Raw genomic sequence first — 22031 nt, forward strand, 5'->3', positions numbered from 1 at the left:
CTAGGCTTCGGGAGCGACGCCAGCAGCTCAGCGAGCAGCCTGGGCTTTGAGAGTGCCTGGCCCCACTTTTCGGCAGGTAAATAGAGGCCAGACTGCATGGGGCTCGTTTCCCTGCTCCGCTGGGCACAGCGGAGCCCGGGCTCTGGGGTCACAGGGCTGGCCGGTGGTGGGGAGGAGCAGGGACGTGCGGCATCGTCCGTCCTTCTCTTCCTCCCGTTTCTCTCCCTGCTGTGGCCCTTCGAGGCTGTGGAGGTGGTGGGAAGTGCTGAAGGGTTTGTGGGTCTGGCTGTGTTGCTGACTCTGTGATGCTTGTTTGGGTGGTGCCAGTCTTGAACTCCCAGCTCAGGTCCTAAGAGCATCTCAAGCCTTTTATTTTTTTATATATATATATATATATATATATATATATATATGGGGGTTTATGTTTGTGTGGGTTTTTTGTTGTTTTTTTTTTTTAAGAAAAACAGTTTCTATCACCACCTTGACGATGAAAAAGGGCTGCAAGCGATAACCTGCAAAACCCTCTAAAACGGGAGGTGAATAACAAAACTGGCACTGACTTGAGTCGCAATCCCAAGTTTGGGGACTGATTCATAACTTTGAGCGGTTCTGCCCCAGCCAGGTCCTTCTGCCACCCTCATCTGCTCAAGCTGCCGTCAGCAGCCGTCCTACGGCAGGACAGGCTTGCGTTGGTCCTTACAGGGTTTTCCGGCTGCTGACGTGCGTGCTGGAGGAGCCTGAACATGTGCACCTCCCATTTGGAGGAGAAAATAGGAATTTAGGGTGGAACTTGCTCCCTGGGGGCTTTGTTTTGCCCTCCGGGCTGGGTCCAGAGAAAGTGTCTTCTGCTGTCTTGGTTTTTTTTATTTTTTTTCCCTGAAGTGGAAAATCCCACCAGTCTCAGGAGTGGATTTTACACGGTGTTTGTGCCTGTTGCAGAGACTCTGGTTTCCAGCCCCTCTGCGGGACCGCGCACAGCAATCACCGTTTTTCCACGGCAGCTGGTGGCTGCCAGTGGATTTCGGATTAAATCCAAGACCCGGCCGTTCTGCCTGGGGGTCCCAGTGAAGGTCGATTCTCTGCCTACGGCCGCCCCTCCTGGACGGGGCAGCAGGTTTGCGTTTCGGGGCTGGTCCTTTGGGAGCAAAGAGGCAATTTTGGTTTTGCCGTCCCGGGTGTGCAGCTGCGTGGGGCTCGGCCCCTGGCTGGGACAATGGCAGGAAGCCGGGAGCCGCGCGCGGCTCCTTGCCGCTGGCCAGGCACCGCATCCTCGTGGAGCCGAGGCTGCCTCCGCTCCCGCTCCTCCCTTGCTATTTCCATCGCATTGTCCGGAGGAGAGGAAGGATGTTACCAGCCTTCTTCCCTTTTGCCTCAAAGGGATGTGGGGTGGGCGGGGAGGGGAGAAGATTTTTCTCGCTGACAGTTGTGCAATAGGCACAATTTCTGCTATTCGAAGCACCGTCCCGCTCCGCCCAGGTCAAGGGGGTGATGCATCTTGGCCTGAGATGTCCCCGAGGTCTCCCCTCCTCTCCGTGGTGTTGGCAGTGGAGATGCATCGTGTCCCGTGTCCCCGCTGGCAGCCGGTGGGCTCAGGCGCATCCTCCTGTGCAAGGCAGGGGCTCGGAGCTCCATCGGAGGAGATGCTTCTTCAACGTGGCTTTTAGCGGACACGCAGACATGGCCAGACTCGTGGTGCTCAGCAATGCCAGGGGAGATGCTGCTGCCTCCACATCCCTTATTCCTAGTGGTGGGGTAAGACTGTCATGAGGTTGCTGGCTCTCAACGTAAGGTATTTTGGGAAGGTAAAGTGGGATCCTAATGTTATAAACACCCTGAGCGCCGTATTGGAGGGGGTGTATGTGTGGAGATGTCATGGTGGGGCTGCAGGGGATGGAAGGATAATCCCTGGCCCCTCAGCAGAGATGGTTTCAGTTGCGTCTGAAAGCTTTGGAAGAAGTGTGCGGTGGGGAAAGGGAACAGAGAAGGTCACCTCTTGCTTTGTGATGGAGAAATATGGCCATGAAAGGGCGTTCTGGCTTTTCTGGGGATGTTTTTAGTTCTTCATCTTGTGGACGGGGCTCTGACGATTACAAAGAAACGCTGCGAAGTCCTTCCTGCGTTTTTGCACAGCTCTGACTGCTGTGGCCGTACAAAGTCGAGGCTCCCTGCTGCGCTGGAGAAGGCTGGGCTCCCACGTGCCAGGAAGTGAAAGCAGGATTAATTAAGATGGGAAATGATCTTAATTTGCTCTGGCTAAATCCCTTTAGCACCAGTAAACCCCAAACATTTGAAGCAAAGATCTTGGTCAGAGTGCAAGCCACACCTCTCCCGTCATTTAGAGGTGGAGAAATTGCCTGTGACACATCTGTGAGGGTTTGACTGTATGGGAGAGTTTTACCAGTTTTACTGGGGTGATTGTCGCTTGCTTGTAGCAGCCAAACTGGGAAAAGCCCATCTCTTGCTGAACTGGATCCCAGCTCAGCTGGGATCACCCTGGGACAGCCAGAAGAGTCCAAATTCAAATCTCACGTGTGCTGGCGTTGAGTCTGTCCTGGGACAGCCCCAGGACTTAGCAACACTGCTGATTTTTCCATAGGGGAGCAGAAAGCTTTAAGGATCCCTTTTGGCTTGCTTTCTTTGCTTGTCCCAAAGCGGATTGGGATGCAGTGCGGCTGTTTTGTCCTCCTCAAACAGCATCTGCTGTGCGTGGTACCCGTCACATGCCGTTCTCAGGGACACCCCCCATACCCTGCTTTGGAGCTGCCGAACATTTCTGACAAAGCCCAGGGTTGGGGCCAGCCCGCATAACCTGCCAGGAATATCGGGAGCTCCCGGATTTCGCTGCTGACAGGAGGTGTCCAGCAGTGCCAGGGCGATGGAGCAATTACTTGGCAGCCATCGGAGCCAGCTCTTTGCGTTAGCGAAAAATGCGAACGATCTGCAGGCTTGTGAAAGTACCATTCGTCCCCGGGGGGTCGGGGTAATGACCTCGCCTGCGTGTCCTTGGCGGTTTAAGCCTTCCTGATACTTTGGCCACGCGTGTCCCGTTGCGTGTGTTGGCACCGGCCGCCCTGTGGTGGGGTACGCGAGGGAGGAGAGGTTGCGTGGAAGGAGGAGGGGATGCGCAGTTCAGTTGTCTCCTTCCTCCTCCGTGGTTTTGTGGTTGTAGGGAGGCTGTGAGCATGGAGAACGCAGCAGAATAGCAATTCTTTTCTCAACCAGCTTAGAAATGATGTCAGAGGAGCTGATGCAACAAATTACCACTTTAGGTTGGGGCAGAAGTTTTTTCCCCATTTTTTTAAAATATGAGCGAGCTGGGCTGTAAGCTTCGTTATGGTCTATCTTGTTGCGTGTTCCCGTTTGCAAAGCAGAGAGGGTCTTGTGTTCGTCTCTGGCAGCTGCCACGGCGAAGGGAGTTGGGAGTGGGCACGCACGGGAGCGGGAGGAGGGCTGGCATCGTGGACCAACCTCTCTGCTCTGCCGTGGCTTTTGCTTCCCTGACAAAGACCTCGGCATTTCCACCTGCTGCTGCGTGGAGCCTGGGTGCCAGCCACCTGCCCGAGCCCACGCAAAGCCTCCCTGTTTATTTTGTCTAAAAGCAATATCCCCCAAAGCCGGGGAGGGGGGGGGGGGAAGAATACCCGCTCTGGCTTAATTGCATTTAATGAGTCTGATGGGGCTGGCTGCCAGCAAGCCGAGGGCTTTGCCAAGGTTCCTGCTTGCCCGTGAGAACTGCAAGGGTGTGGTGTGCGGCCGCGCCTGGCTTTGCAACCGCTGGGAGAAAAGATCTGAGAGCTCCCGCCGCCCTTCGCTGCGGTCGTTGTGCCGCTCGCCCGATGCCATCAGCCCAGCCCGCGTCGCAGGGCTGAGCTTTACGGGCGCGTTGACCCCCAAGGACTCAGAGGGACGTGATGACGTCTGTAGGTGAGTGTGCCGAACGGGTGGGAATATCCCTTGCAGATGTTAGAGGGCCTTATACGGATGGGTTTGTATCAGATGCGCCGTGAGCATCCTTTCGTCTGGAGCTGGGCCCGGTTCAGCTCTGCAGCATGCACCCAGCCAGGAGCTGTTGTTTGTTTGATTGTCGAGTGAGTTTTAGGGTCCTGGATGGGTGTGTGATTTTGCTGAGTTGACACCAGGTCTGATCTTGAGAGGTGCCGAGGGTTCAAATCCCAACACGTGCACTGATTCCTCAGTGTCTGAGGTTAATGCTGCCGCTCTGGGCTCACCGGGGGTTGGTTTGTTTATTTATTTTCCTTTTTTCCCCTGTGCTTGAGCAGCTCAGCGGCAGGATTAACCCTGCTTTCTGGGTTAAACACCCTGGGCAGTGTTGCTACATGAGTGCGGAGCGCACACACCCCACCGCACCCTCCGTCCCCGCTTTGGCTGCCTCGGGGCACCCGCGTTCCGCAGCCGTCAGCTGGGAGCTGGCCCGCGTCCTCCTCCGAGGTTTCTCCCTGCCGACTGCTGTTTGCTCCTGGTTTTCCCCAGGCAGGCTCCAGTTGTGTGTAGGACACCGGCTCCTCCTTGCATTTCTTCACCCCCAGATCTCGCGGAGACCCAGAAATCCTGCCTGATGACTTGGCGTGCCGTTTCTTGTAGCTTTTCCAGCCCGGGTGGCATTACCCACCTTCAGCATCGTGGATCTCTTCCCATCATCTCCCCCCAGCTGCTTGCACGCACCAGCGCTAACCCAGATTTACCCCCCAGGGCCGCTGTCACTGGTGTCCCCATGGTGTGGCAGAAGGGCTTGTTGGATCCAGGCACGTTTCAGCCTCCTTTGCGTTAAGGATTTGACGCCTGCACCTTGCCCAGCTGCACAGATGCCAACTTTGAGCCAAAGGCTGTGCTTCCCTAGCTTCTTTGTGAGCACCCAGGTATGGGAGGCAGTGCCAGACAGCCCCACGGTGAAGGATACCAGAAGCGTATTTGTGCAGGAAACTGAAAATGTTGCGGCTTCCTTCCTCTGACATAAATAGCTCTCACCCTAAAACCCGACTCTCTGCTCTGTGTGCTGGTGATCTCCAGCGCTGGCTGGAGGGGACGCTGAGATGGGGTGGGCAGTCGTTGGAGTCCACCGTGTGCTGTCCCCTGGCCTCGCGGTGCAAAGCTGGGTCTGCCCAGCTTTGAAAGTTTCCTTGCTCAAACACCTGATGGTCAGCGCTGGAGCAAGGTTTGGGGTCAACGCCAGTCGTGCCCTTGCTGATGGCTGTTGAGCAGTCCGTAGATCCGCATGGGGGATTTCATTTGTGCCTCTTTCCATGGGATGCATCGTATTCCCATAGAGCTGGGGCTGCCGGTGTTTCTCCCAGCAACTTGTTCTCCTGCTCTCTGCGTTGTATTGGGCCTGAGTGTTTTGTTTGGTTTTTTTTTTTTCAATTTTCTTTTCATGACCAAATCTGCCTTCCAGCCCGGCCTTGGACCTTGGCCAGCGTTTGCCAAAGGGATTTCCTTCTCTGCAGCATGCAGAGAGGCTCCAATTAATGGGCAGGTCCCCTTGAGTAGTCATTCGCTGAGAGTGGGTATTGTGGGAGTTCGGGCTTTTTGTCTCAGCACTTCCAGATCAAGCAAGACACCGCTTTGGAGCCCTGAGCTCTTCCCCAGGGGCTTATGAGTCAAGCTGGGCTCTTGCTATGTTGCACGCAGCAATTAAAAAAAATAAATATGTAGGCTGAGCTGTAGCGCCGGTGACAGCAGCCCCCGTGCAGCGGTGACCCTTTGCGGGCGGTGCGAGGCAAAGCAGGTTGTAGGTTTGAGCCAGGTGGATGAAGGCATTGTGCCGTGCCCGTGAGGCACTCCGTGCCGCGGTGGGATGCTCGAAACAGTGGCTTGGTGCGTGCAGGAGGTGACAGCAGCGAGGACCCCTCTGCAACGGCCCCCGGACGGGCTGCGGGCAGCAGTGTGGTGCGGGGCAGAGGTGCTGACAAGCCCATCGGTGTGCTGTCCAAACCGGTTGGGAACGCTCTCCTCTACTTATGCAAACGGCTGGTAATTGAGGAGAGGTTCGTATAATCGTTTGATCTCTCCTCTGCTTCCCTTGGCACGGAGGCTGCATCCTCTCGTGCTGATGTAATCAAACCCGGTGCGGGAAGACGAGGCGTCCTGCGCCGAGAGGGTGCTCAGTCACTTCCCGGGAGCGCTTGGCTGCGGCTGTGGGGCTGCCACACGGCTCTGCCTCTGGTGGTATCTACCTGCTTGGAGAAGAGAGACCTGGAGGAGCTTACCTGGCCAGGAGCGGTGCCAAAGCCTCTCTCCAAAGAAGATCTGTGTTGGCTGTAGGCAGGGTGATGATGCTGAGGCTCTAGACCGGACTGGTCCCTCTTGCCAGAAGCCTGGTTGAGGGAGAAGATGGGGCTGTTAGAAGACACTGGGCTGCTCCAATTCAGGCAGAGCGGGGATACTTGCTTGCCTGGAGATGCCGCCTATCATCCGCATTCGTCTTTGCCAGCGGGCCTTGGCAGTATTTAAGGTTTCAGGAGCGCACCGCAAACCCTCGCCCCTTCTCCGGCTGCTCCCGTAGCTGTGTCCGCCAGGAGAGGACATGGGCGGCGAAGACCCGTAGCAGCCCTCCGCGGGGTTCGTTTGCAGGGCTGGCGGGGCAGGAGGAGCGGTGGAGCTCAGCGTCAGCCCGCTGCAGAGAAAGGCTTTGAGGGAGGACCAGGAGGAACGGCACTGCCTCTCCGTCGCAGGACTCTGGATAGCGTGATATGTGGGGCTGTGCCGACCTGCCGCTGGTGGCTCTCGAGCGGGGAGTAGCTGGCAGACCCTGTCTGGGCTGCGCAACCAGGTGAGGGTGGTCGGAGGGGAAGGAATCCCAACGGGGTGGGCTGTGCTGTGTGGGAATGTTTCCCTTCTGGGAGGGGAGGACTTTTCCCGAATCTTGGCAGTTTCCGTGAGCGGTAGCTGCCTACGCTGTTCTGGGGAGCGCGAGGCACCGCCAGGCAACCTTGGCTTTCCTTCAACAGAGCCCTTTGGTCATGAATTTACCTCTGTTTCGGAGGAAATGGCGGTTGTTGCGAGGTTTCCTGGGGATACCTTGCACTCCTCCGCACAGCATCCTCCCCCGCGGGCCTTGTGCTGCTATTTGGGATGGGGTTTATGACCGGTGGGGGTGGGAGGATGCAACTGCTGGCAGGAAATGATTGCCAGAGGTTTCCAGCTGTGCCAGAGCCGTGGCGGGGATGGAGCCCACTTGCTGTCCCTCCGGTCCCAAGTCGCGGCTGCGGTTGCAAGAGATGAGCTCTTCGGTCCCACCTTGCGCCTCATGCTGCCCACGCTCAAACGGTGTGGCGCGGGGACCTGATCCTTCTGCAAGGAAACTGGTAGAAACACTATTTATTTACTTACTTGCTTTAGATGCGCACAAGCACACATATACCTGCCCGTGTAGGCATGGCTGATGGTGCCATATATCAGGGCACGACCGAGGAACAGCCGGCAGGGACGGGGATGCCTTACACTGGGATCGTAAGCAGCTATTTGTGAAACTGCAGTCACTGTGTTCCCTGCCTGTGGCGTGATTCAATCCTGCCTGTGCCCAGCTCTTTCTGTGGCTTCATACCTGTGTGTCCCTGTGACTGAATGATCTCAAACCGAGACTTGAAACCTATTGCCAGGTTTTGCTGTGCAGGTTTTGCCTCTGCACGTTCATGGCTGGGTGCTTTGAAGGCTTTAAAAACTCATCCCTGGGAGATGGGCAGCATCCAGGGAGCTCAGCCCCTGGGACATTTGCAAGTTGCTCCAGCTCCTCCAAGAGCTGCATGTGAGCATGAAGGAAGCTGTTTGGTGGTTTAAGTACCACCTGCGGTGAAGTTCGGGTCTGATATTAAGGTTCGGGGCTTTGGCGTAAGTTAGCGTGATGCAGCGTTACCTTGGGATCCTCTTGACCAGCTTCGCCCTGCAGCCAAAATGCTTTCAAGGCCAATCTGAACATGCAGATTTGAGAGCATGCGAAAAACCTGCCTTGAAACAGGCACCTAAACACACCTGTGTGGGTCGGCTCGCCCCACTGACCGCATCTGTGGGGCAGCCCTGGGCCAGCGAGGAGGGGGCTTGCTGTTCAGGGAGAGCACAGGCATCTGTATTTCCACTGCAAATGCAGCTGGACCACTTCCATGAATGTTTTGTTTAGCCCTGAAGCGTTCACTAGACCTCTTCCTTTGGCAGTGGAGTCCTGCCTTCTGCTCTGTATGGATGTTGTGGGAACGTATAGCGTGGTCCCGTGTCTCTGATGAGCCTGGATGGGAACACCGATATTGGGGTGTGGGTTGAAACACAGAGAGCATTAATAGCAGCAGATCCAGGTACAAAGCTTTTCGCCCCGTGTCCCTGTAGCGCAGGCTGGCCTCAACGCACCGTGAGATTTTTGGGTCCTGGAGTCATGAGTTTCAAAATGTAACTACGCACATTTGCGGGGAGAAAATTCCAGGGAGGGCTCTTAAATGTCTGACTCAAAGGTCACGAGCCGCAAATAACCAGCGAGAGTAATCAGGGGAAGTATCTCGCCCTGATCCGCTTCCCGAGGCCTGATGTGGATCTCATTTACAGGCTCAAACAGAGTATTTTCTGATTTATGTGCTTGACATACCTAAATAATGTGCTTCGCTCACAGGTGTATGTGCATAGTCTGGGTGGTTTCAGGTGCGTTGCTTTTAATCCTGGTTCATGACTTCGGTTGCGGAAGGGGTTTTGTGAATGCACGTGTGACTTTGCCAAACTTTGATCGTTGTCTGTCTCAATTTTTTTTTTCTGGAAACTTTCTGCAGCAGAAAGTTTGCAAGAATCGGCATAGAAAAATAGGGTTTTACCCTTGTGGAAAAGCTCTCGGGGGCTTTTCATAGAGAAGCATCAGCCTCCTCTTGTTTTGGAGCAGGAATTTGATGTCTGGTAGGGAGGAGAGGGATCCACCCTCATCTGGCCAATTCATAAAGCCCTTGAAACTCCCAGTTAACATGCTCCATAAAGAGTTATCAGAATTTGGCAACCGACCGCTCCAAACATTACATCTACCCCGAGCATCATCTGTTCTCTTATGGCTCATGCGGGACGTTGCGTACGGCCTCTCCGCTCAGGGACAGCTGCGGCGGCGCAGGGCTTTCCCCGGAGCTGCTTTCCCCGGAGCTGTGCGGCAGCTCCCCGGCACTCCCCCGGCAGCCGCCCAGCAAGTCGAGGAAGGAGGAAAATGCCCCAAACGCTCAGATTTCGCGGGGTCCTGCGAGGAAACCCCCTGGAGACGCACGAGCAGATGGAGGTAGGGGGAGCAGAGGGGCGCGTGGAGCACTGGCTTGGGGTTCCCAGTATTCCCCCCACCGAGAGCCGCGAGACCCGACGGCAGTGCCTGTGTCCCTGCTTCTGGTGTAGCTGGGCAGAGATGGGGTGATGCTGGTTTTGTCATTTTTTGCTTGTCTTTGAGGGGAGCATAGGGTTTGGTCCCGTAATTAAAACCAGCATCTTGGTGCATACACCCCAGGGGCCAGGGCGAGGTTATGCGAGGTACCCCGACTCTGGGATTTCCTATTTCTCGAGTTCTGGCTTTGTGATCTTAATGTTATTTCAACATAGTCCTTTTCGTGTGGTTTCTTATTTAAGTGTTTTTAATTTGAACAAATTCCCTCCAGCTAATTTTTGTTACTTGTGCGTGGCTCTGGAGAAGACCTTTTCCTTTTATTAAAGTGGAATGTTTTTAATCACACGCATTCTTCAACCCGGCTGAACTCTGAACCTTTCACAGCTAATCAACATAAGATGGGAAACGGTTTTTTAAAAAACCTGCCTTTAACTGCTGCTCAGCCTCAGACAAAGCTCTTCGCCGTGTGCGATCGCCTCGTGGGCAGCGCTGGCACACGGCACGGCTGCACCGCGCCGCAAAACCCGGCAGCCTGCCTTCATGGCAGGCAAGGCTGAAGGCAGGGATTCACGGAAAGGCGTAGCTCAGATGCGACTGGTTTGCTCCTTAATAATCTCTCTGGTTTGTTTGCTTCTTGCTTTATTTCCCTCTTATATAAGCGCAGCTCTTTGCTGATGGCTGATCTTGCCTCTTTAAAAAAATCAGGAAATGCCAAAGCAAAGATTTCTGTGCTGCTTCTTTTTTTGGGGGGGGGGGGAGGTGGCTGTCTGTCTGAGAGCAGCAGCATGACCAGTGATTTCCCCTTTGGGGAGCGAGCGGCACAAGCTCTGGATTACCACCGCCAGCCTGGGAAACTCGCTGCCACCAGATCTCACCCTGGCCAAAAGCTTAGCAGGAGTCTGAGAGGCTCTTGACTGTTTGCAAAGCGGAGAGCCCGTCGTTTTCTGCACGCTTGCTCCGTGTCTCTCCCCGCCTCGCCGGCAAGCGCACGGGCTCTTGGAGCGCTTCGGTTGTTTTCCCTGTGCTGTGCCATGCCGGCAGCCTGGAAAATGCTGGTAACCCGTGCCGGGTTGTTGAGCACAGAGCTCGCATTCATGCTTGTACTGCCGAAGGCTTTCCCAGGACACGCCGGGGAGAGACTCCGTGCCGAAGCTCTTCTCGCCGTGTTGCAATCTCCCCTTTCCGTGGAGGAAGGGTGGAGCTGCCGCCGCTGCTACCTGCCCAGGTGCGGAGCGGTTTGTGCGATGGGCTCGGCAGCCCTGGGCAGTCGCCTCCGCGTGCCGGGACCGCGGCGCGGTTTGCCTCGGCTTCCTCCCGGCGCGCCGGCATGTTTTCCTCCTGGTGACCTGGCTGCGCGAGGTGACCCAGAAAAACAACCGCGTGGTGCCACGGTGACGGGAATCCGCGGTCCTTGTGTTTTACTGCCGGGCTACGTGGTGCAAGCGGGGACAAGGCAGCAAGTCATCCCCGTGGACGCCTTCATCTCCCGCCCAGGAGAGAGGCTGATGCTGCCTTGCTTTGCACCCCAAATACCCGCTGTGTTGTCTGAGCTGAGCAGATAAGCTTCGCGATGAATGATTATTCAGCAGGAGCAGGGAGAAGAGGGAGAAGGCATCCCATCTTTGCAAAGAGGCTGAGTTTTTGCTGCGTTTTAACGGGAGGGCCATTTGCCCCGGTCCCACTGCGCTGCTGCTGGTGACATGGTGGCTGCTGAGCCCCTGCCAGCCCCAGCACTTGTGTGAAGACGAGCTTGCCACCAGCGCCGGCCTTCCCATGCGAATGTTCTTGCGAACTAAAAATAATTCGCAAAAATGTTGGCAGCCGGACACGCAGCCGGGAGAGGAGCCTGTCCCAGAAACCTTCTGCCTCTTCCCTGGGTGGGTGCTCCCAGCTTGATTCTCCCTGCCCCGGCATTCGGCCCCGCTCCTGGCCATGCGGGTGAGGAGGATGATGGATTCGGCCCCCTGAGGCTGCACAGGGCCAGCGGAGCATCCCGGTCTCAGCCCGTGCATCCCAGTCTCAGCCTGTGCATCCCAGTCCCAGCCTGTCCGTGGCCACGCGTCGTGGTGCTGGTGGCTTGTGAAGGGTCCACTAGGAACCAGCGGGACCCAGGCTGCGTTGGGGAAAGGGGCAGACCCCCCAGGAGCCATCGCGGGGCTGTGCTTTTGGCCTTCTTTGGGTCAGGGGAAGAGGAGGAGCTGCTTGCCTGGCTGCCTGCCCCCTGAATCATGTGTGAGCATCGGAGGCTGCCGAGGAGGGGAGTTGTTTACTGTAACTCTTGGCGGAGGTCCCGGCATGAAACCCCAAATGAATTCAAGCTGCAGCGGGAGGTCACGGCTGAAACAAACAGCTCCCAGGGCAGGAAGGGCTTTGCAAAGGGGTCCAGAGCTGCTGGAACCTGGGCTGGAGCAGGAGGGATGCGGGACATCCCCAGGGAGCTGCCACATGCAGGTGCCACGCACCGGAGGGGTCCCAGCACGGGGACAGTGGCCGAGGCTCCTGCCCAGGGGCTGGGCTGTGCTCCCAGTGCTGCCCGTCCTCGTCCCTCGCCACCCTGGCACTGGGCACGTAAAGCGTCGTGTTTCCAAGCTCTGGAAAACCTCCCTGAGTTTTGTGGCTTTAGCCCGCGCTGGCCGGGTGCGAAGCTGTAACGTCAGGGGCTTTGCATGGGCTGGGACGCCCGTGTCGCCCTGGGGCACTTCAGGCCAGTCCGTGCACCCCGTGGTGCCTGGTTTTGGTCCCATCTTCCCTCTCTCCCTCCTCCTGTAAATTTTGCTAAAATGTCCCCAGCTGAGCAGGGCCTGGTGTAGCGGGTGCTCCCTGCGCCATCGATGTGCAGAGCTGGGGGGCCGTGGCAGGAGGAGGGTCTGCGCAGCCTCTGCCGGCGGCTCTTCCCTGGCTCCGGTGCCTCTTGGCCGTGGGGATGCTCGACAGCCTTTTTCCTGGCTCTGGGCGAGTGGTGAGAAGTTGTTTTTCTGGCTGCTGGCCGCTGGCCTGCCCGTCCTCCCTCTCCCCCAGCACACGCGTTCCCTCCCACTTCTCCTCTTCCGCCGCTTTGGAGTTTGTTTTTAAAAAGACTAAACCAAATGAGGTAGAGAGATTCCCAGAGACCCCGCCAGTGCCTTCCCCCTCTGCTCTGTGCCACTGTCTGCATCTCCCTCTCTGTCCCTGGAGGTGCCTGTAATAGCCCCTGCTTTGCCCCCAAGACCTTCTTTGCCCCTTTTTGCCCCAGGGAGGTGCTGTCGGGGCAGCATCAGGCCCTGCCGAGCCTGAGGATGCTGATGGGGAGGTGAGATCAAGACCGCTGCTGCTGAGCTTTGGCCAGTGGGAGCTGCCCGTGGGCATTTTTAGCATCACAAGCGGAGAAAGGCTGTGACAACTCTTCTCCGGATGCCATCAGCTCCGAGGACAGAGGCTGTGGCTTGGTGGGCTGGTCCCTTCCTCCTCATACCCCCGCTTTCCCCTCTGAATGATGATTTTTCACGTAAGCAGCTCTTTTCAGGGTCTCAAAAGCTGAGCCCGACGGCTGCGGTTCCCCGGTAGCCCTGCCGCGTTTCCCAGCTCCTGCCCCTTCGTGGTATACAGCAGGACGCTGACATTTGGCTGGAGGGGACCGAGGGATGGCCGAGCTTCAGCAGGTTCCTGCAGATAGACAGCGTCACGTGGCGGGGATTTGGCTTGGCTGGGAGCTGTCAGAAGTCCCTGTTTCCCATCCTGAGATTTGCTCGTTACAATCTGTCCTTGTCTGGCTGCCAGCAGCCCGACACGTTGGGTAGTACTACGCATGCCGTGCCGCTGCCTCCCTCCAGCCTTCCTCCCGCTGAGCATCCCCGAGGGGCTCGGCCAGCATCCCTCCGTCATCCTCCTCCTCCTCACTGGGAGATGGGAACACATGCGAGCTGAGAATCAGGAGGTGAGAGCCTGGCTTATCGCTTGCATCCTTCAAAATCGCTGATGTTTAGCAAGAGCCAAGGCCCTTTGGGGATTGCTGAAGCTGGGAGGTTTCTGGAGCAGCAGGCAGGTATGGCCTCCCAGGGTGCTGGTGCTGGCACCATGCTGCAAGGAGGTGGGACTGAGCGCTGCAGCCTCTTGGGTAGCGCTGGGATGAATTGTCAGCCCTGTGGACGATGTCATCCTTTTTGGGACCACTGGATTCTTGCAGGTGTTGAAAGGCACGTAGAGAGAAAACTTGGGGTCTTCTTGCTTAGGGTAACTTCACTTGGGCTCTTATTTGCTCGTAAAAATGCAGCTGAAACGTGCTCATCTGCTTTTGCCATGCCTGACCCTCAAAGGGGGCTGTGGGGCTCGTTCTGCCCATCTCATGGCATAGCGCCGTGTCCAACCCCAAGGTCTTGGTGATAACAGGGCAGAGAAGCTCAGCGGCTTTCAGGCTGCGGCTGTTAATATTCCTCAACCTCCATATTGTGCTGGTTATGGTGGGGTAGGCGGGGTGTAGCAATTAGAGCCAATTAAACCCCAGGCAGTTATCAGCAAGATGGGAGAGAGAATGGAGTAAACCCTGTGATGGGGTTTCCTGGGAACATCAGGTCCTTCTCCGACATGGGCTGGGGTCGGGGACATTTCGGTCATGGAGAATTGAGCTGGTGCAGAGAAGCGTTTGTCCTCGACCAGAGGGAATTTTCCCTGCCTGGGCCACGCAGGAAAGCCAGAGCTGGCCCCGTTTCAGCCGGGCCATGCACCCTGTCGTCTGCACGGATGTGCGCCTGTGGTTATTAATAGTCCCTGTGCCCTCCTTGGGTGAACACGCTCGTGCTCCTTTGCCTTGCAGGGAGGCGCGGGCCGGGGCGGGAGTTTGCTGGGTTTCCCCCTGGCAGAGCTGTTTAAATGCTGCATTACGGGGCAGGAGCCTGCAGAGATTTCTCCTGCAGTACTGCAGTCATCAGCACAAGCTTCCTGATGCCATTGAGGCTGAGGTTTGAACAGCACAGGGTGTGGTCCTCTGTCTATAAAATAACATTTGCATTTGGTTTTTGGTTGTTTTTTTTTTTTTAATTTAAACTGCTTTTGGAAAACAATTAGCTCTTAGGCTGCAGTGGCCTTGGCCCCGCATCCTGCAAGAGCATCCCCCTTGCAGTGTCTTTTAGTGCTGAATTTCCTGCCTACCTGCCTTTTTCCACCTTCCCCTGTGCTGCAATGCCCGTGGCGAAGCGCGAAGCTGCCGTGGCCACGGCTGCCTTGCACCCGGCTGAGTTTGTTTTGTGGGATGCCACAGGTCCATCGGGGCTGCCCGTGCGTCCTTCGGTCGCTGTCGTTGCTCGCTCATCCCCTTTCTGCCTGTACTTGGCCGGCTCGCTGCCTGCTCAGCGCGGCAGGAGCGGTGCATCTGTGGGTGTCCACATGGCTGGGTGGCTCTTCTGTAGGTTCGTCTTCTGTTTTTTGCAGCTGGAGGCGACCAGCTCTGCTCTGCACTGGCCCGTGGCACGTGCAGGATAAATTAAGCAAAGCTTTAGGAACTGGTCGGTGAAAATCCCCTGCTGCAGTGGGCGCTCTGACGCTCTGTGTAGTTGGGACTATTTTAGGTGTTCCCATGAGGATGGGGGATTCACCGCGTGCGGAGGCTGTGCATCCAGGCAGGGCGGGAGCGTCTTAACTTCGCAAAGCAATTCTCAGCTGTGGTGTCAGGGAGAGATGCCTGCAGCACCTTGAAGACTCTCCAAGGCTGTGTGATTTACAGGATTTTTTTTCTGAGATGATGGAGGAGACTTTTGCAGGCAGTAGATGGTGTGTGGCAAGCCCTTCTCGACGGCAGGACGTGTTCCTCACAGTGCCCTTCTGTGCATTGGGACATACCCGGGCCCCATCCTGATACTTTCCCTACCTACCTAGGAGGGTGGTCTGAGCCGGACAGGGACTGAGCTGTGCCCCTCTTTGTGTCTCAACAGCTGCTGTGAACCCGTGCACCTCCCCACGGGTGCCCCAGACCGTCCCCATGGACCTGCGGATCGGGCAGCGCGTCGTCAAGCCCGGCTCTGACACCACCTTGCTGGCCCTGAAGCACACGCAGCAGCTACAACACCAGCTCTTCCTCGCCAGCCTGCACCAGCAGCAAGTGGAGCAGCTCGCCCACCAGCACGTGAGGGTATGGGCACCCTGGGGTGCAGGGGGGGACCTGCACCCGCTTTCGGTAGCAGCTGAGTGAGGACTGGGCACTTTGAAGAATTAATTTTGCCCCTAAAGCACGGAGCTCGTGGTGCCGTGCGTGTCTGCCAGCAGTGCCCTGCGTCAGGGCTGGCTTTGTCCGAGCTCCCGTCTCTGGCAGGGATTAAGAGGAAGAGACTGGAAATCCCAACCCCAAAATTACCTTCCCAGGTGAATTCCTTCTTTCCCCTGAGCTGGAGAGTTTGTAGTGCTTTTTAGCCAGCCCGGAGACCTCTCTGACACGAGGAGGCTGGTTGGGGAGTCAGGTGGGGGTTTCGTGTCTTACTTTCAGGCCAAATCTCCGTCCTGCCAAGGCCAGCGGGAGGGCTGGGGCCTCCTGGGATGTGCGAAGCAGGGAAATGTTTTCAGCCGCATACCATGTGTGCTGAGCGAGGAGCCAGAGCGACTGGACAGGATGCCTGGTGTCTGTGATCTGCCACTCCGCTTGGCCACTGCTGTTTCTCTGCCCTAAAGGCATGACTTACTCACTTTACAAGCTAATTTGCTTTTCTGGGAAGTCTTCACTGAAATTCTCTCGTGTCACCCGGAATAGCACCCCTGCCCTGCACAGCTTCTGCTGCCAGACTCTGCATTGTCACAAAATTACAGCAAGGTTTAGCTTGGATGGTTGCTCTGGAGGCCCCTGCTGAGAGCAGGGCCAACTTCAGAGGTAGGGCAGGTTGTGGAGGACCTCGTCCAGGCGAGTCGTGACCATCTCTAAGCAGAGACATCACCCCCTGCACGTCCCAGTCGCAGGGCTGCACCGTGCTCATGGCAGGAATCGGTTCCATATATCCAAATGGGATTTCCCTCATGGCACATGTGTCCTGTTGCTGCTCATCCTTTTGCTGCGCCTCCACCTGCTCTGGAACCCGCTTTGGGTGGTAGAAGATAGAGTTGTAGCCCCTCACCTCCAGACTAAACAAGCCCAGCCTCATCCGCTTCTCTCACGTCCCATGTGCTCTGGTCTGAGCACCAGCCCCGCTCTTGGTGTGTGGCATGTGCTCACTGGTCCCAGTAACCTCGACTGGAAGCCCTAGGGGGAATCATACTGAGGCTTTTTGGGAGAGGCTGAGCATCAGCTTGGTCCACACAAGGCGAGTTTGAGATGCTGCTGCCATGACTGTTGGGTGCTTAGAGGGATTAGTGCTTTCTGACCTCCCTGTGAGATGGGATCATCTCTGAAAACCTCAGCTCTGGAAAACACCAAGTTCCAAACTTTTAAGACTACTATAATCGTTTTTTTCTTTTTTTCCCTTTTTTAGTCAACTATGATTTCTACTTTTTGTTGTATTACAACATGACCTAGCTACAGATATGTCAAAACATCACGAAAGGCATCAAGTTGAAACACACTGGTTTGAGTTTTACAATGTCCCTGGGGAGAGCATCTCTGGAGACAAAGATGCATCTGGTTTGCTGTGATGAAACAACTTAACGCGTTCTTGTCGGCCAGGGCTGCCCATCAGGTTTCCAAAAATGACATAACGGACCATTTCAGACATGCTCCGTCACCGTGTCATCATGCCTTGGGCGTGGGGAAGGGGGTAAGAGGACTTCGGTCTGCGTTGGGTGAGGCTGGGGTCTCCTGGTGCTGACGTCCCTCTCCTCTCGCAGGTGACCATGGAGTCCCCACACCGCGAAGCTGAGCCTGGGCAACAGGAGCAGGAGCTGCGGCAGATCCTCAACAAGGACAAGAGCAAGCGAAGTAAGAGCCTCCGTGTGTCTGCCGGCACGTGGCACTGGGTGCCGAATCTCTGCCCGAGGAGCCGTGTCCCCGAAACTGGGGGGACTTGGCTCACAGAGGGGGTGAGATTTTAGAAGGGGGCTCAGCAGGTGGTTCTGCCGTCAGCCAGACCAAGCTCTGCCCGCTCTTGGTCTAAAGGCGCGTGATAGCATCCACGCCACTGAGCATCTCCGTCCTGTGCATCAAACTGAGCCGTGCTCTGTGCCTGCCTGGGGCCAAGAGAACCACTTAGTGTCTGTGGGGAAGTCTGGTCCTCCTGAGCAGCAAGCAGCAATGCCAGCAAGTTGCACTTAGCAGCTGGCAAGAGATTTTTTTGGCTCTGGCCTGGCTGGTGTTTGTCCTTCATGTCCTTCCTAGCGATGCCAACCAGGTGGTCGCAATAGATCTCCATGCTAATGTTGCATCGTGCCCTATGGCCACTGCAGCGGTGCTACCGGAGCTGACAGCGCTTGTGACTGCACTGGGCAGGGCATGAATTTACCTCTTGAACTTGGAAGCCCCAGGCTGGAGAACCTGTGGCAGTGGGGAGAGGTTAGTGGGTCCCCTCATGCTGGGCAGAAAAATTTGCAAACCCCGTCCGGCTGCGATCTCCCTGCGCCATCTAGTGCCAGTCGCTACAGGGAGCTTGCTCTGAGCTTTTGGATGTGCAGAGCTCTGCATCACAACCCAAAGATGCAGCTGCAGCATGCATTGGATGCACTGCGCCCGTCCCAGCGTCCGAGAGCCTACTGTCCACCTGCCCGTCCAGTTTGAGCTCTGTCGGGATGCTGATATTTTCCCTTAGCTCCCATGTGGCTGCGGAGCACAGGCTTGCCCTGCCGTGGTTCACAGGGTTGATGGGGCTAATTGCAATGCTGAAAACGCAGTGCCTGCCCTTTTCGTGCCATTCCTGAGCAAACAGCTCCTGCGAACGCAGTCAGCTTGGCACGGCTGAGCACGACAGCCTACACACAGCCCCTTCATGCACTCTGGGAGTTAATCATACAAATTAATTAACTAACTTGTGCTCGGAGGTGCCGAATGCTGGCATAGAAGCGTGGAGCATCCCTGTTGTAACCACAGAGCGTTCCTGCTGGAATGGATGGATGGGGATATGGCCTGGCATGGGTAGGGGTATGGGAACGGGCCCTAGTGGGGTGGGGGGGAGGTATCCCGAAGTGGGAAACCACATGGGAGGCTCATGGCAGCCGGAGGCTGGCGATTGCAGCACCCTGCAGCAGTCAGAGCTCTGTGTGGGGGTGTTTCACCACCACACCGGAGCCACGTGTTGAACGTGGGTCGCTGCTGTTTGTTTGCCAGTGGGTCGTGGTAAGTCTCCTGCTCTTCTGGAAGAGCACAGCTCCATCAAGAGATTCAGGAGCCTCAGAGCTATCCCCTGAACTGTTTGGAGGTGCTTTATTTTTCTTGCTGTCTCTCGTGCAAGCTGCCCCCGTTTGGGGGCAGAGTGTGGCTGCGTGGGGAGCTGAGGTGCAGGACAAGCAGAGCTGTATGCCATCAGCTGGAAATTATCAGCATGTAGCACAGGCTCAAAGAGCCCCAGGGCACAGTGTCTCTGGAGAGGCTTCAGAAGGATCCCATGCACCCGTGGGAGTTTTGTCGCTGCTGTATGAGCCACATTGTGCTTTCATGCCTTCTTTATTCTGTGGGTGTCAGCTTATACCTGCTCTCTCTGGCTCAGGTGAAGCAGGCATATCCGCAGCTGAGACTCGCCTCTGGCGAGGCTCTGCCTCTCACAAGCCGCGCTCCCAATGCTCAGCGAGGCGCACGCTAAAAGATCAGGCTCCTGAGATGACATGGGAGAGCAGAGAGTGGGACAGGGATGCTTCCCTGACTGTCTGGGAAACTCCAGTTGCCCCAGCTGGCCTTTCTCTCCCTGAGCCCATCTTGACCTGAGAACTGCACCAAGCATCTCTGCAGGGTTTTCTCAGTGTCGGTGCGCTTGTAGGGGGTCTCCAGCCATCCTGGCATTGCTTGTGGAGCTGTGGGGCCGCGCTCATGTTTGCAGGGATCCTTTAAAGTGCTCTGTGTTGGCTCTCAGCCCTGTGTGGTCACTGCTGGTCTTTCTGCAGGTGCTGTGGCCAGCACAGTGGTGAAGCAGAAGCTGGCTGAGGTCATCCTGAAGAAGCAGCAGGCAGCTTTGGAGAGGACCAGCAACCCCAACCCTTCAGCCATGCCATACAGGTAAAACAAGAGCATCCTCTGGCCTGCCCCGAGCAGGACATCTGCTTGGGACCTGGAAAAGGTGGCTGTTTGTCTTGGGCAAGATCTTGCCGTTATCTTCCGCTTCCTGGTCTTTAGAAATATTGTTTAGTGCTAAACGTTTGTTGGGTTGAGATAGCTTGGTTCTGTGCGAAGTGCTTGCAGGAGGTTGATGAAGCTCCCACATTGTCTTCCCTGACCTTGTTGAACTTTGATGGCTTGTCCCACTCCTGACCCAAAAAGTACTGCCAGGCTCCTTGTCTTTTGTCCCAAGACGAGGCAAAACCAGCAGCTGGGTTCCTTCTATAGGCGCTTGTGGTAGCGGACAGGACAAGCCTTTCTGGCCACGGGGAGAAGAGCTAGCACACACCCAGGAAAGGCAATGCCCCGTGGGCCACCCTTGCCTTGGAGGGCATAGTGTGGGTGGCACGTGGCTGCCAACTGGGAACGTTCTCTAACAAGATGTCTTCTCCCCGTAGGTCTCTGGAGCCTCTGGATCCTGAGGGCCCTTCCCCTCCTGTGCTCAGCACCTTCCTGCCCCCTGTCCCCAGCACTTCTCTTGACCCCCCGGAGCATTTTCCACTGCGGAAGACAGGTAAAGCCTTGGGGATAATGCCATCTCCCTCCCGCCATGATACCCTCGCAGCCTGCTTGCAGGGGACGGCTGGAGCTGAGAAGTGGGGTGGCCTGGCCCCACAAAACCAGTCCAGCTTCACCCCCATCAGCAGTGGGACTGGGACTAACCGCCTTGCCTGCTCGCAGCGTCTGAACCCAACCTGAAGGTGCGTTGCAAGCCCAGGAAGTGCCTTGACCGACGCAAGAACCCCTTGACGCGGAAAGAGAGCGCTCCCCCTTCGCTCAAGAGACGGCAGCCCGAGGCGATCGGTGAGGGCTTCACCGGGATGGTGGGGGGTTCGGAGAGACCTTGGGGCCAGGCTGGAGCAGCTACGGTCTGTCCAGGACCCTGCGCCACATCTGCTTGGGGGACGTATCTCTGGGGCTTGGCACGTTATCGGTGCCCTCCTCGGGACGCGATCCGTGGAGGGAGGTCTCTGCCGTGATGGCGCAGGGATAGATGAGCCAGGAAAGGATGGTGCTGTAGCTGTACCCTGCTGCTTTTTGGGCCCAGGATGGACCTACAAGGCTGGAAGGGTCCAAGGCCCTGAGCAAATGCGGCTGGTCAGGATTCCTCACTGTGGTGTCCTGCCTCCCACGCTGGTAGGGCAGCTCCGGCTCCACTGTGCCGAAGGGAGATTTGGCCCTAGGAGGGTGGTGGGCAGCTGTTAGAGGGAGGGAGGGCTACGAAGGGTTGGGGCAGGGGCTGTGCAGCCCTTCTCTGGGTGCTTGTGCCCATCTCCCCCCATTTCTCTTCCCTGCGCAGACTCCTCCCCAAGCAGTAGCAGCACCCCCGTGTCTGGCTGCAGCTCTCCCAACGACAGCCTCCCCGCTGAGCACGGAGCCCTCCCCGCTGCCTCCGGCATGGCCCACGAGGTGAGTTCTGACGGCCTCGCAGCCCGAGGGCTTGCAGGTTGGGGCTTCTTGACCCCAGGGTTGGGTGCCCTGATCCTCCCCTCCCATCCTAGGCTCAGGCGAAGGTAGCATCCCCCCCCCAGGGACCCCAGCCCTGAACCCCACTGCCCAAGAGCTGCCCTTAGCCCTGCTCTCCCTGCACGGTGGGATCCTCTGCCCGGCCCAGCGCTGCTTCTGACACGCTGTCCTCCTTCACAGTGTGCATTTCTTGTCTCCTAGCGTATGTGCTGTCCCCATGGGTCCCCGATGCCCCTTGCCCTGGCCTCAGGCATTCTGCCAGGCAGCTGGGGCTCAACCACCCTCTTCTGCTGCCTGTGCCCGAGCTGCTTGTCCCACGCTGAGCTCTGCCGCTGCTGGAGCAGGAAACTAATGAATTGTGTTTGGTGCAGACACCCCTGGCCCAGCGCCTGATGATGCAGGAGAGCTCACTGGCCCAGTTTGCCCTGCAGAGTGCAGCCTCCCTTCCGGCCATCACACTGGGATTGCCGGCTACCACTAGCGCCAGGGTAGGTAGCCAGGTTGTAGGTAGCCCCAGAACTGGGCAGAGGGTTCCCACAGGGCAAGGGAAGCCCTTTCCTTTGGGCCTGGGGTTCCTGGGGTAATGCCAGGCATGTGCTGGCTCTGAGTATTCACAGGTGCCGCCCGTGGGCACGGTGAAAATATGCCGTCCCCTCCTCATGCTGTGTCCTGGCAGGTTCTAACCCAGTCCTCCTCCTCTCTGCAGGGAGAGACAGATCGCCGACCCCTCTCCAGCCTGGCACACCGGGTGCCCGTGCTGAACGGACCTGTCCTCGCGGGCACGCACTCGCCCATGTTCATACCAGCTGGCTTGGAGCAGCACGAGGCTGGGAGCCCCTTATCCCCTCGGCTCCAGCCCGTCATCATCCTCGAGCCCTCAGTCACCCACGCTCCACTGGTGGCGGGTAAGTGTCAAGCTCGGTGATGGGTACTGAGGCTGTGTCAGCGCTGGCAGGGCTCAGCGTGGAGCTTCGCTCGGGGCAGGCAGGTTTTCTGGGTGCTGGGAAAGCCCAGTGGCCTTGATTTTTCCAT

The 22031-nt window shown here is 57.1% G+C and overlaps 1 protein-coding gene across 7 annotated transcripts in view; it reads left to right on the forward strand.

Moving 5' to 3' along the window:
- Positions 1-22031, forward strand: part of HDAC7 (histone deacetylase 7) — a 90510-nt gene that overhangs the window by 58811 nt on the left and 9668 nt on the right. For 4 of the 7 annotated variants that reach the window (XM_052809586.1, XM_052809588.1, XM_052809585.1 and 1 more), the window contains exons 2-9: positions 15250-15446; positions 17123-17213; positions 19322-19433; positions 19931-20046; positions 20214-20336; positions 20833-20942; positions 21371-21487; positions 21706-21904. In XM_052809586.1, coding sequence (XP_052665546.1) covers positions 15250-15446; positions 17123-17213; positions 19322-19433; positions 19931-20046; positions 20214-20336; positions 20833-20942; positions 21371-21487; positions 21706-21904 — 1065 coding nt within the window. Of the gene's footprint in view, positions 1-6766; positions 6788-9079; positions 9251-15249; positions 15447-17122; positions 17214-19321; positions 19434-19930; positions 20047-20213; positions 20337-20832; positions 20943-21370; positions 21488-21705; positions 21905-22031 lie in introns of those variants that run through there. The other 3 variants (XM_052809591.1, XM_052809589.1, XM_052809587.1) reach the window with 3 other exon arrangements.

Source organism: Harpia harpyja, chromosome 15 (genome assembly GCF_026419915.1).
Source record: "Harpia harpyja isolate bHarHar1 chromosome 15, bHarHar1 primary haplotype, whole genome shotgun sequence".
In the NCBI taxonomy this organism is placed as follows: domain Eukaryota; kingdom Metazoa; phylum Chordata; class Aves; order Accipitriformes; family Accipitridae; genus Harpia; species Harpia harpyja.